Consider the following 16,968-nt stretch of genomic DNA (forward strand, 5'->3'; position numbering starts at 1 on the left):
GTGTCTGTCTCTGATGCTGCCTCCTGCAGCGGGGTGTGTGTGTGCCAGGCTCAGGTGCCTGGGGCAGCAAGCCCTGCTGGATCCCACTGTCTTGGAAGAGGAATGGTGGCTGAAGCCACAACTGAAGTGAGACCACAGGCGTGGGACTTTTACGAAGGCCAGACACTGCACCACCACAGAGAACTGGTCATACTGGGAAAGAGGTCCTGGCATCCCAGGGCGGTTTGTGGTAGAAGGAAGTTGCTGGGGCAGCATGTTTGGCTTCTTTCACTTGGTCCACAGCTTCTCGTCAGTTCCAGGCACATCCTGCGTACCGTGTTCCCTTCCTCATGCCTGAGTATCCCCAGCTGCCTGTTTGGGTACTCGGGAAAGGTGTTTCTGTGGAAAGGCAGCTGCCATGCAGCTGGCTCGAGCACAGCGCTGTGCTGGGAGGAAACCTGGCCCGTGTCCCACGGGGCTGTGCCAGCGAGCTGGGATGGGGACGTGTGCCAGGGTCTGGGACAGGGACCTGCCTCCCGTGCCAGCTGTTCCCTGCTTTCCTGGCCGCCCGGGCAGCCTGCAGGCCGAGGCTGCGGGCCTGCAGCCACCCTGCCCACGACCGCCAGCTCCCACTTGCTCCCCTGGCCCAGGCCCGTCCCTGTTGTTTGCTGCTGAGCAGCTGAAACAAACTGACTTCCCCGTCAGGGTGGGCTGGAGTTGTGCAGGGGCACAACAGGGACAGGCAGGCCCGGGCCCCGGCGCGTCCCTCGGCAGCGGCGCTGGCCGAGCGCTGCAGGGCTCTGCCGCCCCCCGGGCCACACCTGCCAGCTCAAGGACTGCCAGCCGTGCTGGCCAGAGCTGCCGAGCCCAAGAAGCGCGGGGCGAGGCAGAGGGCCACGGTGGAGAGCAGGCGCCAGGGGCCGTGAGGAGCCGCAGCAGCGGCAGGACAGGCCCTGCCCGGGGCTGTGTCCCTGCCTGGGCCCTGCAAGGGCCTGAAGACCCTCCAGGGGCTCAGGCTGCGGGGAGCGGGTGTCCCGGGCAGGCTCCGGGCCCCTCACGCACGTGTCGCTGCCCAGGGGCCACGGGACATGGAGCAGCTCCGAGTGCAGGTTTGGTGTGAGTGGAGAAGCTGGAGCTCGCCTGGATGCGGTGGCTGGAGGGCAGGTCTGGCAGAGTCTCTGTGCCTGCTGCCCACAGCCTCACCCAAAGAACAGTTTGAAACAGCTGGGAGTGTTCTTGTTCGCAATTAATGTGGCTTTATTACTGATGTGTTGGGCTCCTCTCTTGACAGCAGTTACAGAGTGTTTCACATGGAAATGGGGAAAAGGACAGAACTCAAGGAACTAAATTGAAACAAACATGATGCTGAAGAAAAGAATCAGGGCTCTGTTCTTAAAACATTTAGCACAGAAGAAGCTAGGAGCACAAGTTGCCATTTCAATACAGTTAAGACGTTCACTTTTTTAATTATCGGTTTAAAATAGTATTTTTTACCTATTACATACAGGAAGATTATGCGTTGTTGCCCACATGCAGAAACAAGCAAAAGCAGAGTTTAACTGTTTCTCTCTATAGTGTTGTCTTACCTCTGGCTCTGGATGGGTTCTGCTGGCTCCTGCAGGGTAAGCAGGGTCAGACTCTTTACAAATTTGTATTTTTTTACAAGTCTTTTTCCCCATAGTTTTTTAAGACTTGGGAGGTTAAGGAGAGGGAGGGGAAGGGAGGATGAGGGGAGGAAGACAGAAGAGACTGCCACATAAAAACTAAAAAGAAAAAAAGAAATGAAGTGTGGAGCCTTGAGGACAGGGAAGCAAAGTGGTGTAGGAGAAAGCTGTCCAAGCAGCACAGCTTGGAGTGCAGAGCACAGCAGGCAGGGCAGGGCTGGCACCCAACACGTCCAGCGGCCACGCACCTGCCTGGAGGATGCAGGCACCTTGCAAAGCCTCACTATTACTGCTGCTCAGTCAGAATTGCTTCAAGTTTAAAATTGAGAAAACATTCACGTGTGGGTCTATCTAAAGTTAGTGCATTAGCTTGTACCCCTGGCCAGGCTGAGGGAGCCGGGCAGGGCACGGCTGCTCCGCCAGCAACTGCTTGGAACCAACACTCACGGACGCTGACCCCACCAGGTTACAGAGAATGACATTTATTCTTCTGGCAGACACCGCAGTTCCATGGTTAAAATGAACACAGCGCAGGGATCTGCAGACCCCCGAGCCCGCGCTCGTGCTCCTCACCAGGGCATCAAGCGGGCTGGGGGCTCCCGGGGGCCACGGGCCTCGTCCCGGCCCTGAGAGCCAGCCCTGCAGGCTGCAAGATCCCTTTTGCTGCCAGCCAGTTCTCTGTGGTCAAAATGTTGTTTAAATTGCAGCATCTAAGTATTTGTCTGAGAAACCTCTGAACTGACGCTAAGAGCACACGGTGTCATGTTAACAAGTATAAATTAAAATATTAAATCCACACAAAATGCAACTTAACATCAAAAAAATAAATATATAAATTAAATGCAAAATAAACCATTTCCCTAGAAACTCCATTTTACTCCTAGGAGCAGGTTTCTAAGCAGCATTTTCTTTATGTCAGCTGCCAGAAAACTAGCACTGAGACTGCACAACACGGGGCCCTAGGATGCTGATTATGGAGTCAGAGCTCGGCACAGGGCCGGGTACAGGGGTGACAGCAGATGGAAATACCTCTGAGTTGCAGTCAAGCCTTGCAGCATTGCTTTCTGTCTCATCTCTCCTTCCCCAGAGAACACCTTCCTGCCACTCTTTGTTCCACAGACAGATAAAAGCCATCTTTGTGAGAAGACCCTCCTGCAGCGCTCCGGCTGTGGCAGAGGCTCGTGGGGGCTGCAGGCTCAGGGCACCCGGAGCTGCTCTCCTGCAGGGGCTGGGAGCCCCCCGGGAAGGGCTGGGAGCCCCCCGGGAAGGGCTGGCCTTCTGGGGGGCTCTGGGAGGCTGCCCAGCAGCAGCCATGCCCTGGGCACACAGGCACGCTGCTGCTGCGCGGCCGGAGCGCGGGGTGTGCTCAGCGCGGCAGGCGCTGCCAACGCGGGGCTGCGTGTCCTGCCGCGCCTGGGGAGGAACCAAGAGCAACCACACTGACTAAACTACTTTTCCCCAAGCGTGTTTGGAAGGAGGTTCTCCTTCCTCACACCACAGGTTCTATTCCCCACATCCTGGACACTCGGGGACAGCAAAAAGCTTGACTAGAGCTCAGAGGCCCGTGCAGCTGGCACAGGGGGAGCTGCTGCTGCCGGCAGAGCGGGCACGCATCGGCTGCCCCGGCCAGACCCTGCCCCTCGCCGCGGGGGCTGCTCGGCTGCCTCACCACACTCCTCAAAAAGCCTTTGGTTTGCAAGGAGAGGGAGGTTTCTCGTACGTCTTAGGCCGACAGCGGCCGGGGTTGTTTCAGCCCTTCTGCTCCAGAGGGGGCTGTAGTTGTGCGTTTGGATACTCTTTGTGTGACTGTTCAGGCAGCAGCCCCTCTGCCACCTGCTGCCACACTGCTGATGTGCAGGAGCAAGCTGGCCGCTCTGTGTGTGCAAAGCTCAAGTTAGCAGGTTAGGCAGTGTGCTCTTTGCAGCACAGAACAGGCTGAACCCTCCCCTCCCACCGCTGCCCCCACACAATCGTGTCCTTCATCCCAGCTCCTTAAGCACGGTGAGCAGGAGTTGCAGGATGGCACAACCAAACACCTGGGACAGAAACCTGCAGAGCTGGCAAACGGTGGTCCTGCCTAAATGGAGTGCAGGTCCCCTTACTCAGAACACCACCTGTATGTTCAGGATGGGAGATGGAAGAATGACCTTCACTGTCATGTTACAGCTGGAGGTTTTTGCCTTCCCTCATCTCCCAGGCGCATTTTCTTTGTAAATTCGTTTTCTCCTCTGCCCCCCCTTGCGCTGTCTACATGCAGCAGCAGCACTTCAGCCCTCACCAGAAAGATGAGGTTCATGGTGCTACAAGTTAAACGGCAAGGCAGCCAGGAAGAGAGTAGAAGAAGCTCTCACAGCAGCAAGGCAGCAAAGATAGTCTACAGAAACTGTACAGGCAGCAGAATAAAGCAGGGAAAGTAAAAGTGCCCCTGGCCTGCAACTGCTCTTGCACAAACTCTTAGCTCAGTCCAGAATATTACAGAGCACTGCACTTCATTCTCATGGCATCCAGTGCTGAGCTGGATGGATACCTGATTGCCTGACAAATGGGAACCATGTAGAGGACTAAACCAGAGAAGAACTGGGCTGTGATTAGATGGTGTCTCTGATGCTGCATCGGTGATTGGAGAGTCAATGGATGAACACAAAGTGTGGGAAGCTTAGAATTCAATCTTACAGGCTGGAAAAGATTCATCCTGCATCACTACAGTGCTGCTGCTCGCCAGTACCATGATGTTTAGCTCCTGCTGTTTCTCATGGGTCTGTTGGTACCATTCTCGTGTCACCTCAGTATCATGCGTTGGGATCAATGTCACCTGGGAAAAGAAAGCAGCAGGGATGATTGTCTGAGAACAACCACAGTGACAAACAAAGCCCACAGGAGCAGAGGCTAAAATTTCCCATTATTTTTGGCACACTGTACCCTTGGTACTGCTTGTTCTACTTAATGTCTTTCAGATGTCAGGTTCTCTAAGGCAGAGCTGGTGCTTTATTTTATGCAGTACCAGCACAATAGAGCTCTGAGCTGGCTGCACACTGGCAGCACTAACACCACAGAGATGAAAACGGCTGCAGTGCAGGGGAGAGCAGCTCTCTGTAAAGCTCCAGAAACAGCCTTAAAAAGATCCCTCAGTGTGAGAAGGAACAATGCTGACAGTGTCACTGTTAAGGGCCTGATTTTAGACTGTGTCTATTGACCCAGTGTGCAACTCAGAGACCTTGAAATCTGAGGCTGCTTTATCTGAAACAGACACACTTTCTTCTACCAGTCTTCTGAAAGCATGCCCACCTCTGGCTAGGCTGTCCTGAAAACCCAACTAAGCAAGAACTATCTGTAAGAACACTCTGGTTTAAAAGCACTAATAAAACGCTGCCATCAGAGAGATCTTCAGCAAGCTAGACTAACAACAAATCCACTGGGTGTGGGACAGAAGGGATGAAAACTCACTGCTTGTTTCCTTGCGCCAAGAGGGCAGTCCTGCAGCAGACAGGGAGGAGTGAATGATTTCTGAAAGCTTCCTCCCCTCAGAAGGGTGTGGAAAGGAGGACATACCTGCTACCACTCACACCACTTTGTGGGTGCCCTCCTCCTTCTCCTCTTGGGTACAAACAGTTACTCTTCTAAGACTGCAGAGCAGGACATGCCCAGCACCCTTTGCTTCCTCTTAGCATACACCCTCTGGGTGTGTTTGTGACACACACCTTCTCCCCAGCACTTGTGACACAAGGAGCACCAGACACACTCCTTGGCATTTCCATGACCTACCTGCAGGTTCTCCCCCCAGTGAGACTTCCCTTCCAGAAGAGCATCCAACACTGCACGGCTTGGTTCTCCATTGGCTGCATCATTCCCACTCACAACGTAATATGATGCCCGAACCCGCTTGAAGAACTCTGGATCCGTGTTCTTTCCACTGCAATGGTTGGGGATGTATGCCAAGTCCACATAGACAGGTGGACCCATGGGCACAGGCAAACTGCTCTTAGGACTATTGGAAGCTTAGGAAAAAAGAAAACAGAGGCCATTAAAACCCTTCTGGAAAGACCAACACTCAAATTAACACTGAAGAACTTGAATTCCAGAAAGGTTTTTCCCTGCAGCTGCAGCAACAAAGTTAAGATTTATCCAGGCCCTGCTGCTCAGAGGTGACTTGGGTGCATTTCTGGGCCTGTGCTGTCACAGCTCTTGGGAGGGAAAGGGAGTTTTGGTGTTCTTTAGGGAGGGACTGGAAGGCTTTAGGCTCACAGGCCTTTCCTGGGGAAGGGCATAAAAAGTCTCCATTATTAGCTTTTGCAGAGTTGTCATCCCAGTCAGTATTTAGTCTTGATTTTTGTTGTTAAACAACCTGTATTTGCTAAAGAAACCTGTTCTAATGGCCTTTATGTGCTACCCCAGGGTATTGTTGTAGTCTTTCTGGGAGATCCATCCTGGCTTTCTGCCATCCCTGTGACTTGCTGCTATTCCAATGACTCTATTGCTCTTTCCTATCAACCTTTTGTACCTCCTTCATTTGCTGCTGCTTACATTTACAAAATGAGAGATGGTCAAGCAAGAGTTGTTATACTCGGCACAGTCCACAGAATGACGGTCCCTTCTCTCCATCCTGTCCTGCTCTCTGTGTGAATCACTGAGGATTCTGTCCCCTTTTTCCCTTCATATACTATCTCTGGGTGGTCTCTTCTGTAACCAAAAAGCCACCAACTACTGGCACAGACAACTCGTGCTGCCTGGCTGCTACACAAACAGAAATTCTCTGCCTGTCTCAGCCACTCCAGTCCTCATCCCAGCTCACAGCTCTGCTCCATGCACAGCCTCTACACCCATGTCTTAGTCTCACCCCTCCCTTCAGACTCACATATTCAGGCCCTGCATCCTGCCAGTCCTTCCTGTGCAGGCCTCCTGGCTGAACACACAGACCTGCTGATCCTGGAGGAGGCTCTCCCGGCTGTACCCGCCTGCCCGCCGCAGCTCAGCCCCCCCCCCGCACACACTGGGGGTCTTTTCAGGTCTTCCCCTCAAGCTGCTCAGGCTCAGGAGCTCACTGTAGCCCCCTGCAAATCCTCCCCCATTTCTTCTCCCACACGCTCTCTTTTCCAGGCCTCTGCAGACCCAAGCGCATCCCCTGCGCTCCAGCTTCAGTCTCCTCCCCCTGCTCCTGCCTGACACTCAGCATCTGGGATCTGGAGCACAGGATCAGCGTTTGCTCTGTGCCTACAAAGTGCCTGACTGGCCAGTCCTGTTCTCTATACTGCTACTTCTAACCCAGCACTTTTTCTCCCTGTTGGACCTAAAGAGAAAATGAAGGTTTAGGGAAGAGCCTCTTACCAGGGTTTGTTTTGAGGCCATTCACAAGGCTCTTGCCAGGGTTGCTGTGGCTACCCCGGGATAACTCTTCCTCTGTGTGAGGAGGCTGCGTCAGAGCACTTCGAGGTTTGGGCTTCTCTCCTCCATCTCTTTCTTTTTTGGCAGTGGCAGACTTTGGAGATTTGTCCGATGGCTGTTTGACAGGAGTGGGTGATCGTTTCCCTTTCACATCCAATTTCCGGGCAGGTGAGGAAGATTTGGGTTTGCTCAAAGGCTTCCTCACACCTTTGTTCTTTTCTTTTATGTCTTTCTTGGAAATTTTATCAGTTCTGCTCATGCTTTGCTCATTTACCAGCATATCAGGGTCTACCATGCAGACATCAGGGTGAGGAGGATGGGGATGGGGATCTACCATTGGAACAGGCTGAGGATCATGACTGGACCTAGAACTGGCATGATGAGCATTCCCAACAGCTTTGTCCACTGGGAGGAAATCAGCATCTTCATCTGAGTCCATGTTGGCATCTGCTGTGATGGATGGACATTCTTCTGTCTCAGGTGGGACATCCGAGTCTGACTGTGAGGTTCCAGAGTCACTCACTGATGTTGGAGGGGTTTCCTCCACTGTGGCACTTTGCATGGGGCTACTACCAGTGTGGGGTGGTCTTCCTTGCACTGAGGGATGACCGTCCTCCTGGGAGAGGTCACTGTCTTCAGAGAGCTCATGAGGGCTTGGGTTGATGAATGAGGGAGAGAGCTCTCCCTTCCTGTGCTTGTACTCATACGAGGAGAATTTCTGTCCACTATCAAAACTGCCTCCTACACGTGGCTCCATCTCATGGGAAGCATCTCCATGGTCCTCTCTTTTTCCATGCCTTTGTGTATCTGGGAAAAAGGGCTGGAAACTGTGTTCAGGGGACATTAGAGAGGAAGGACGGCTCTGCCTCTCTGTGTCCTCTTTGCCTGCGCATGGAGAAAAACTGCTGTCAGAATCAGGACATGTCTTTTCATCTTTTGCCTCTGCTGCATGGTACGTACTTTGGAAAGCTTGCAGACTGGTGCTCACCTCTGTTGGACCATTGGCAGTGGTTTCATCTTCGTGCTGATGATGAGGAAATGATGCCAACACATCAGGGAGAGATGTCAGTGTCATCAGCTGCTCTGCAAATGGTGCCTTCTGCTCCAGACTGCTCACACAGGGTGGTGGGTGCTTCTCTGCAGAGAATGACATGGGCTGTGAACTCTGGCACTCCTCCTTGCATGGCAAAATGCTGTCCCCCATGCCACTTGTGAATGGAGAGACACGTTCTTCAGCAAACACAAAGCCCTTGGTTTCAGCTGCATGTGTTTTCACAGCGTTATCTGGAACCTGTGGAGACACATCCCAAAGACTCCTGGTACCTGGTTCTGCTCCTGCACCCGTGTATGTGGAAAGCATATGGGAGTAGAAACTTTCTGCTGTAGTGGGTATCACAGGAGTGGTAGCTTCAGAGGAAGGTTCTTCTGACAAACTGGAAGAGTCATCCTTCAGCTGCTGTTGGGACACAGACTCTCTTTCCACAGCTTTGGAGAACAATTTATCTTCTTCATACGGACTCAGAGATGAGAATTTAGTAAAAGATGAGTCAAGGCTGGTGATTTTCTCAGAAACCTCCAAGTACTCATCTTTCTTCCCCTGGTCTGAGATCAAAGCACAAGGAACCTTCAATGGAAGAGAGATATCCCCTAAATGGCTCACTGAGGTTTGCTCATGTCTGAACACAGTGGATGTTTCACTCTTCCCTAGCAGGGAACACTCAAGTCTAGCTGGGCTGTCCATCCCCCTGCCCTGTCTGTGTGCCTGCTCTTGTCCTCCCGGGGCAGATGTCAGGTATGTGCCTTGCTCTTGGCTCTCTGAGGCCAGCACTGCACTTGGATAATCTGTTACACAGAAATGGGATTCCTTTGCGGACTTCTCAGCAACCTCTCTCTTCTGTGAGGAATCTTGCCTTAAATGGCATATTTCTGAAGCCTGCTCATCTCTGCCTGTGTCTGGCAGGTCACTGTAACCAGCAACACGTGCCCCCACAGCAGTGGCTGATGCAGTTTTCCCACCTCCGTATTCCTCTCTCCACCCTGGATCAGAGGGTGAAGAGGCAGTAGAACTGGGTGACGTGGACTCCAGACACTTGCTTTGCAGAAGGGGTTCTGACACCTGAAGCTTGCCCATTGCTGAGATGTGTGCATAGACTGAGCCTGCAGCTTCCTCAGGGCTGTACAGTTTAGACTCCTTCTCAGATTTCTCCTTGGCGCCTTTTTCTAACTCTGAGTCACTGGTGATTTCTTCCCCTCGTCCTGCTTTCTCATAATATGTATCTTTGAGATTTGGGCTTCCAGATTTCAGGGACAAAGGTGTCTGCTCCTGGCTAGACAAAATGATGTTCTCATCTGGATGAGCAGCATCAATGTAGGCAGTGGATTTGCCTCGACAGAAGGTGTCGGTGGCGCCTGCGGGTGACGGGTGCAGGTCAGAGTCCAGCCCTCCCAGCAAAGCAGAAGACACCTGCCGTTCTTCCTGTCCTCCAGACATCCTGGGCTTATCTCTTTCAGACAAGGGCAAGTATCTTTCATGGATGTCTGCATAGTCAAATGCTGAATCTGCTCTGTCTCTAGGGGATACTGGAGATGACAGCTCCTTCTCAGCAGAGGTATAAAGGCAGGACTCTTCTTCCTTTGCAGAAATATGAAAACTTTGACCTTTTTGGGAGATGAATGCTGTTGCTGGCCCCTTGTCAGGGTGACCTGGGCTGTCTGCACCCTTGGGTGTGAAGAGGGAGGGTCCAACCCCAGACACAATTATCTTCTCATAGATGTCAGCATACTTAAAGCTTCTTTCATCAGGGTAGGGAGTTGGTTCCCTTTCTTCTTGCTCTTGTCTTGTAGAACTGTCATCACCTCTGGGTCTGCAGATCCCTTCCTCACAGGCATAAGGCTCAGGGGAGCTCCTGGAATAGGCCTCTGGAGGATAAGCCACGGGGCTGTCAGAACCCGTGGGCTCAGCCTGGCCCAGGGCAGTGCTGCTCTCCTGACACGGGCCCTGTCCACAGGGGGGCTGCCCTGACGCTGCGGCTCTTTCCCCTGGGGAGGCTGCCATGTACTCGTATTCTGCTGGTCTTGCAGCCTGCAACAGAGCAGATGCTGCTCCTCTCTGCTCTTCTCTTCCTGTAGAATCATAAAGAAGCTCAGTGGATTTGTAGTCATCCTCTTGCTTTCTATCTGACTTGTATTTACAGTCCATTTCCTGATACAAACCACTCATGTCTGACTTCTGCTCTGTGTCCTTCAAGGGCATTTCTACCCCTAGAGGTGGTTTGTACTGGTCTAACTGGTGAGGCCTGTCTGCTTCTGGTGTGGTGTCAGCCTCCTTCTCCAGAGTGGCAGCTGTTCCAGAGAGGGAGGATGCTGTCAGTGCTTGGTCTAGTGACTTTGCATAGATATCTAGGACAGCTTTCTCCTCATCATCTAAGTAGGAGTAATCTTGTTTAGATGCCAACAATTCTTGCCTTTCTTTGTTTCCAGTTAATGCTTTGGCCTGGATTTCCTCTCCAGAGGCATACTGAGAAGACAGAAGAGAACTTTTCATTTGTGTTCTTTCTGGGAAATTAATGTCAGCAGGAACTACTTCCACTCTCTTTGTTTCTGATGTAGGTTTGGCACTCTTCTGTGTGTCTTCTTTGGACTCATACACTTCCATCTTTGAAAATTCTGCTTCTGGTTGCAGTAGCACAAGTTTGTCTTCCGCATGATGGAGATTCTCATCCTCCTCAGTGGGGAACTGCCCTCCTCTTCCAGTCTCTCGCCCTTCCTGAAGATGCCCATATGCGGAGCCCCATGTTTCATCTTCTGCTTTTCTCCATGTGTGACTGCTGGGCACTGCAGGAGACAGGATCTCCTCCTCTCCCATTTTAGAAAGGGATTTTGATTCATATTCAGGTGCCTCGTCCAAGAATGTGCTCTCTCGCTCTTTATCATATCTCTGCCGCCTTCCCTGAAGAGGGATCTCCTCCACCTCTTCTGGAAACCACACTTTCTTCTCATAACTTAAATCCTTCATGTAAAAGTCTTCCATTTCTGGTGATTTTTCTTCTTGAGCTTCCATGAATCTGCAAGATTTTACACCTTCACCAGAAATGTGTGAAGATGTTTTGTCCTCAGTTGGGCTGGATTCTGTAGAGCGTAAGCTCTCTGCATCTGGAGATACTTCCTGAGAGTCCAAGCCTGCAGTTCTTCCCCTGAATGGGCCCTTTTCTGCTGCTGAAAATAAACTGTCATCTGGAGACATTTCTTCAGTTGAAGTATCTCTGGGTGGCATGTCTTTAACTGAGCTACTTTCTGGGCAAGGAAAAGATTTTGACACTTCTTTAGTCAGTTCTTTGGCAGAAATTTTCAGTGATTTTTCATATGTCACTGGGCTGTGCTCTGTGAAACCTATGGATTTCACAGCTTCTGAAGGGAGTTTGTCAGTGAAGTCAGACACAGTTTTTTCTTTTGCAGATATCTCTTCTGTGAAACTAAGAGATTTGATGTCTTCTGGAGAAATTCCTTTAACAAAAATGTCTGAAGATGTTTCCTTGCTGGGACTCTCAGTGAGAGAAATGGATTTGCTCTCTTCTGGAGAAATGTCTTTAATTGAAACATGCAAAGACTTTTCTTCTTCTAAGGTGTCCCCTGTTAAATACGGCAGTTTTCCTTCTTCAGCAGTCACTCCCTTAACAGAAACATCTGAGGATTTTTCTTTACCAATACTTTCCTCTGTAAAAGAAAGTGATTTGGTGTCAGCTGGTGACAATTTTGAAGATTTGTCACTTTCAGATTTGCTTTGGCTTCTGAACTGTGCAGGATGCACATCTCCTAGAGATGTTTCTGTGGCAGAGAATGGCTCAAAGGACAAGTGTTTGGAAAATCCCATTAAACTTTCTGACATGGTTTTAGTTCCTTGATCTTTTTCTGGCTTCAGAAACACATCCATGCTGGGATGGGGCAGCACGGGCTGCTCCTCCTCCTCCCCTATCACCACTGTGTCCTGCTTGTGGTAGGAGAGCCAGGGCAGCTCCTCCTTCCTCACTGGTTCTGCCTGCACCTCTTCCTCAGGAGACACTGGAACATCACTGCTCAAGTCCAGTTTGTGCTGCACAGATCCAGGCACTTCTTTTTCATGTCTGTATTTAGCTGCAGACGTGCCTTCACGGAGAGGTTCACCCTTGGCTGCCTTCACCACAGCAGAAGTTTGAACTTCCAGTTTCTTGGCAGCAGCATCTGTTTGTTTTTCAAATAGCTCTGAGTCTACTGTTTCTAGTTTTTCCTCCACTGGAGACTGGTGGAAAGGTGTGTGTCCTGCACTAGTGGGGCCAGATGGGGTGGGAGAGGCCATTTTGACCGTGCTGTCATCAGGACTCGTGCATCGCTCCTCAGCCTCTGCAGAGTCAGCCTGGGAGAATGGTGGTTCTTCAGTGGACAAAGGCAGGCCAGAAGTTGGAATCACTTCTGTGGAAACACTGATTAACACATTACCAGGACACCCTTGATGAGTAAACATGGGGGCACTGTAATGACCTCTGAGTTTCTGAGGCATTTCAATATTCGGAGTCCCATCTTCTTCTTCCTCTTCATCTTCTTCCTCTTCATGAAGATCCTTTTTTTGAGCTTCGAGTTTTCTCTCTCCTTCTGCTAATGCATGGAAATCTTCAGGGGGTGGAGATTTAAAACATTTGTCTTCCTCCAAGGATGATGTGGGAGAGATTGTGCCAGCAGAGGGGACATAGTCAAGACCTTGCGTTGCCTCAGTCCGAGAGGAGGGCATGCTGTTCGCTGTGTCGAGGAGCAGAGAGCTCTTCCCAGTCTCTTCTGTCTGAGGTGCTGTTAGAGATGCAACAGACTGATCCTCTGCTACTGAAGTTGCAAAAGATGAAAGCTTATCACATTCTGTAATGGAGGTAGCAGAGGATATATGTTCCTCCTCAGCCAGAGGTGCTGCCACAATGTTTGTAGGATATGCCAGGATTTCAGCCTCCTGGGCAGCGTAGCCCTTGGCTGAAAGGTCAGCACTAGGCACAGCCTGTATTCCATGTACTGCTTCAAAAGAGCCTGGCTGGTCAGGAACAGAGATGGCATAGGCATTGACATCGTACTTCAGGTGTGGGATCCTCTCTTCCTGCTCATCATGTATTTCTTCATCAGAAATGGTCTGCTCTGTTTCTGAGTAGCCTGGGATAGTTTCATCTTGGATATATGAAACATGTTCTGCTGCTGCTCCTGGTGGGACTGGCAGACTGCTCAGATACGACTCCTCCTTTGTTACATCCTTTCCAAGTAATTTGTTTTTCTCACCCATGTCACTAACTTCTTTTTCCTTTTCTGTAGTGGTAAATATTTTCTCCTTCCTCTCATCCTGATTCAGCTCATAGATGTCTCTATTCTTGTCCACCTTTTGCTCTGCCTTCATGTGCTGTTCCTCCTTTTCTTCCAGTTCTGCCTTTTCTATCACATCTTCCCTCTTTTCCTTCTCACCCTCTTCCTGTGCTTCTGTCCCCTCAAGGTACTTTTCACAAGTCTTTGTTTCTGCTTCCCTCTGTTTTCTGTCCAAAGAGATTTTCTCCTCTTCCTCCTTTTCTTCCTCTCCAAATGCTGATGACCCAGCACCCTTTGCTAAGAGGCTTGTCTGTGATGGGACCCGTTCTTTGTCTGGAAACAGCTGAACTTCCTTCTCCTGCTCAGCTTTTCCCTCACAATATCCCATGTCACCCTTTTCATCTATTGTTCTTTTTTCATCTTCTATTTTTTCAGCATGACCTGCTCTCAGTTCTAACTGGTGGACTGCCTTTTCCTTTGCTGGGGGTTCTTTTTCCATATCAATAGTAGTTATTCCCTGATCAGGAATGTTTGTTTTCAAAATCAGGTCCATTTCAAGGCAACTCTGAGGAATCGTGTCAGCAGAGTCTTTTATCTCTGTTTCAGGTACCCCCATAATCTTATCACTAACATCAAAATCAGATATTTCTTGAGTCACCTGCAAGGCCTCTTTCTCCTCGTGCTTCAGTTCCTCAAAGTCCTTTGTAAGGTCTTCTGGTGAAGACAGGACTAACCTCTGCTCAGTTATGGAAGTCTCTCCTGGCTCCACATGTACAGGTGCCTTCTCCACTGGGGATGCCTTCAGGTCAGCAGGAACTTCCTTTTCAGGTTTGACTTTGATCTTCTCGGTTTTGAGTCTGCCTGGAACTTTTGCCTTGTATAATGTTTTTCTTACTTCTGGGGTAAATGGTTTTAAGTCTGGTTTAGAAATTTTTTTGGGCTCTGGTTTGGTTTCTTTCTTTTTATCCTCTTTCTTTGAATCTTTTTTTTCCTCTTTCTTTCCATCATCTTTTTTAAGGTCCTTTTTCTCCTTCTTAATCTCCTTCTTTTCTTTGTCTTTCTTCTCTTCCAGTTTGGATACTTTCTCTTTGAGATGCTTTTTTCCAGCCTTGTCTTTTGCCAATTTTCTTTTCTCAGCTTTGAGAGTATCACTTGTTTCTGTCTTTATCTTTTCATGTTTAACTGGTTTCTCAGGAATTTTCTCTGAATGTTCTTTAACTTTTTTTTCAATTTTAGCATCCTTTATGACTTCCGGTTTTACCTCCTTAACCCCCTCCTCAACTGCCTCTTCTTTCTTTGCTTGCTTTGTCACAGATGGCTTGGGGGAAGACTTAAGACTCTCTTTACTGTCAGTTCTTTGTTTAATTTTGGTCTGCTTCAGCACAGGTGGAGCTATTCCAGAAGTGATATCCTTCTGAGTAGCCACTGGGTACCTCAGAAAATCCAGGTGCTTGAGTTTCTCAAGACCTTCCAGTATCTTATTTTGAGGAGCATTTCCAGGAAACAAAACCCTTACAATTTTCTCTGTTGGGCTAGCTGGCAGCCACACCACTAGGGCTGTGATGGATGTGAGATAGGGAACAGAAATTTCACCTTCTTTCCCATTTGCAAGAATGATGCCAGTCTTTGCTTTACTATTACCAGCCCATTTCTGCATGAGAAACTGCATTTCTTTACTGTCCTTGACAGGATTCAGTATATACATGTCCAGCTTACCCACTCCCATTTTGTGGAAGAGTGTGATAGGCTCAATGGTGCTGCTGACCACCCTGTAGAGAGGCTCTGCTCTGATGCCCAGTCTGTTGAGATACTGCAGTGTCAGACAAGCTTCCTCGATGCTCCGCTTCACTTTCATGGATGATTCAGGCATCTTCAGTTTTTCAGGAACATTAAAAAAAACCACCCCTAGCTCAGGGGAAATCAGGTTCTTCATCCAGTCACTGTAGTTGGTAGAGCCCTGGGATTGTTCCTCCTCTTGCTCAGCAACTTTCCTCTGCAGCAGCCCATTGATGCCAGGCAGGTTGTCTGCACCAATGTGGGTGAGCAGGATTGAGTCAATCCTATCCAGGTGTCTCACCAGCTTCCAGAAGCAAGATTTCCTGTCCGAGCCACCATCCACAAGGATGTTAAACCCATTGACAGCAAAGAGAGCAGAATCACCTCTTCCTCCAGGGAATATGTAGCAGCAAGGTTTAGAAAGTTTCAGAAAGCCCCCTGAGGTGGGTGGCTCTAGGAGGTCAAATGGAGATGGCACATCAACTGTCTCAGAGACATATTCTGCAAACTCAGACACCCCATCCATTTCTGGCAGAACTGGATCAGGATTCAGTTTCAGATTAATAATTTCCTGAAATCGAGGATGCCCAAGGTTGCTCCAGTCTCCTTCTCCCAAGCACGACACAGTTAGGGAGGCCTTGGTATCTGAATCAGCGTTGCTAAGAATCTGGGTGACCTAATGAGACAAGCACAGACAAATAAAGGTCCTAAAGAGTTCTGAGATGAATGCAGCACTTAAATAAAAAAGTCAGTTAATGCAGAAATACTGAAGATGCCATGAGCACTTTACTGACAGGAGACACTGGGGATAGATTAAATAGTCCAAAAGCCTGTTGCAAATAGATGTGTGGGGCCATGTTCTGCTCTCTTTGAAATTCTTAATGCTGATGGGCTGTTTTGCTTCCTGGCTGCTGGGAGTGCACAGTGAGGAGAGCTCAGGAAAGAAAACAAAAGCAGGAACCACCTTGTCCTCTTCCCTTACTTATTCCTATTTAGCCTGGCATATTAGTCCCTGACTTGGGCTCAAAAGAAGCAGTCTAAATTCAGTGATAACCCTGCTCTGTGCAGGAGGTTGGGCTACAGACCTCTCAAGTGCCCTCCCAATCCGAACGGTTCTGCAATTCTACAATTAAATAATGACATCTGTAGTTATTTTATCATCATGTAGTTACTTAGCCAGCATTTCAGTCATCCCCTCATCTTTACACACCCCTATTGAACACTGAACCCTGTGGACAACTTATGCTTGCAGGACTGACTGTGAGATGAAGAGAAATAACCATATTCACCAGGGTTTTGACAGCCTCTGTTTTTTATAAGCTCCCCACAGATACTTTAAAACCTGCTTTAAGAAACTGTGTCTGCCCACTGCAGAGCCAGTCTGGAAGGTTATTTTAAGCTGAGCACTTGAGAGCGGAATCACCCATGCCTGCCATCTTGGAAAGCTTGAGCCAGGGAGGTAAAGTAAAATGCCCAAGACTACAGCATCCCTTATTAAAAGATGCCGTTGTTGCTGTATCTCAGGTCTGTCCCCCTGCAGCTCTGACACCCAAAGGAGCAGCGCAGGAGGGCAAACACTGCCTGGCTGCTCACACCCACCTCTGGGTCAGACAGTATCTCAGCAAACTTCTGGTAAGTGAAGGTCCCCGTCTGCAGGATCAAGTCTCCTTCCTGGTCTGAGCTCCGACCACAGAAGATCAGTAGTTTGTGGGCTGAAGAATCACACACCAGTGAGCGGACCTGTCACCACAAGACAGAGTGCTGCAGTCACACAGTCATCTGTACCCCTCACCAGCACCCAGAAACCCAACCACAGGGACAGGTGATACTTATGCATTATTCACAAACAGCCAAAACATAA

At 49.7% G+C, this 16,968-nt stretch overlaps 1 protein-coding gene across 4 annotated transcripts in view; it reads right to left on the reverse strand.

The window, feature by feature from the left end:
• Positions 1–1,212: 1,212 nt before the first annotated feature.
• Positions 1,213–16,968, reverse strand: part of MAP1A (microtubule associated protein 1A) — a 53,035-nt gene continuing 37,279 nt past the window's right edge. For 3 of the 4 annotated variants that reach the window (XM_051629029.1, XM_051629030.1, XM_051629032.1), the window contains 4 exons: positions 16,707–16,847; positions 6,966–15,783; positions 5,406–5,638; positions 1,213–4,455 (listed from right to left, as the gene is read on the reverse strand). In XM_051629029.1, coding sequence (XP_051484989.1) covers positions 4,300–4,455; positions 5,406–5,638; positions 6,966–15,783; positions 16,707–16,847 — 9,348 coding nt within the window. In that variant the 3' untranslated portion in view covers positions 1,213–4,299. The remainder of the gene's footprint in view (positions 4,456–5,405; positions 5,639–6,965; positions 15,784–16,706; positions 16,848–16,968) is intronic. The other variant, XM_051629031.1, reaches the window with a different exon arrangement.

This window comes from Apus apus, chromosome 10 (assembly GCF_020740795.1).
Source record: "Apus apus isolate bApuApu2 chromosome 10, bApuApu2.pri.cur, whole genome shotgun sequence".
Taxonomy (NCBI): Eukaryota; Metazoa; Chordata; class Aves; order Apodiformes; family Apodidae; genus Apus; species Apus apus.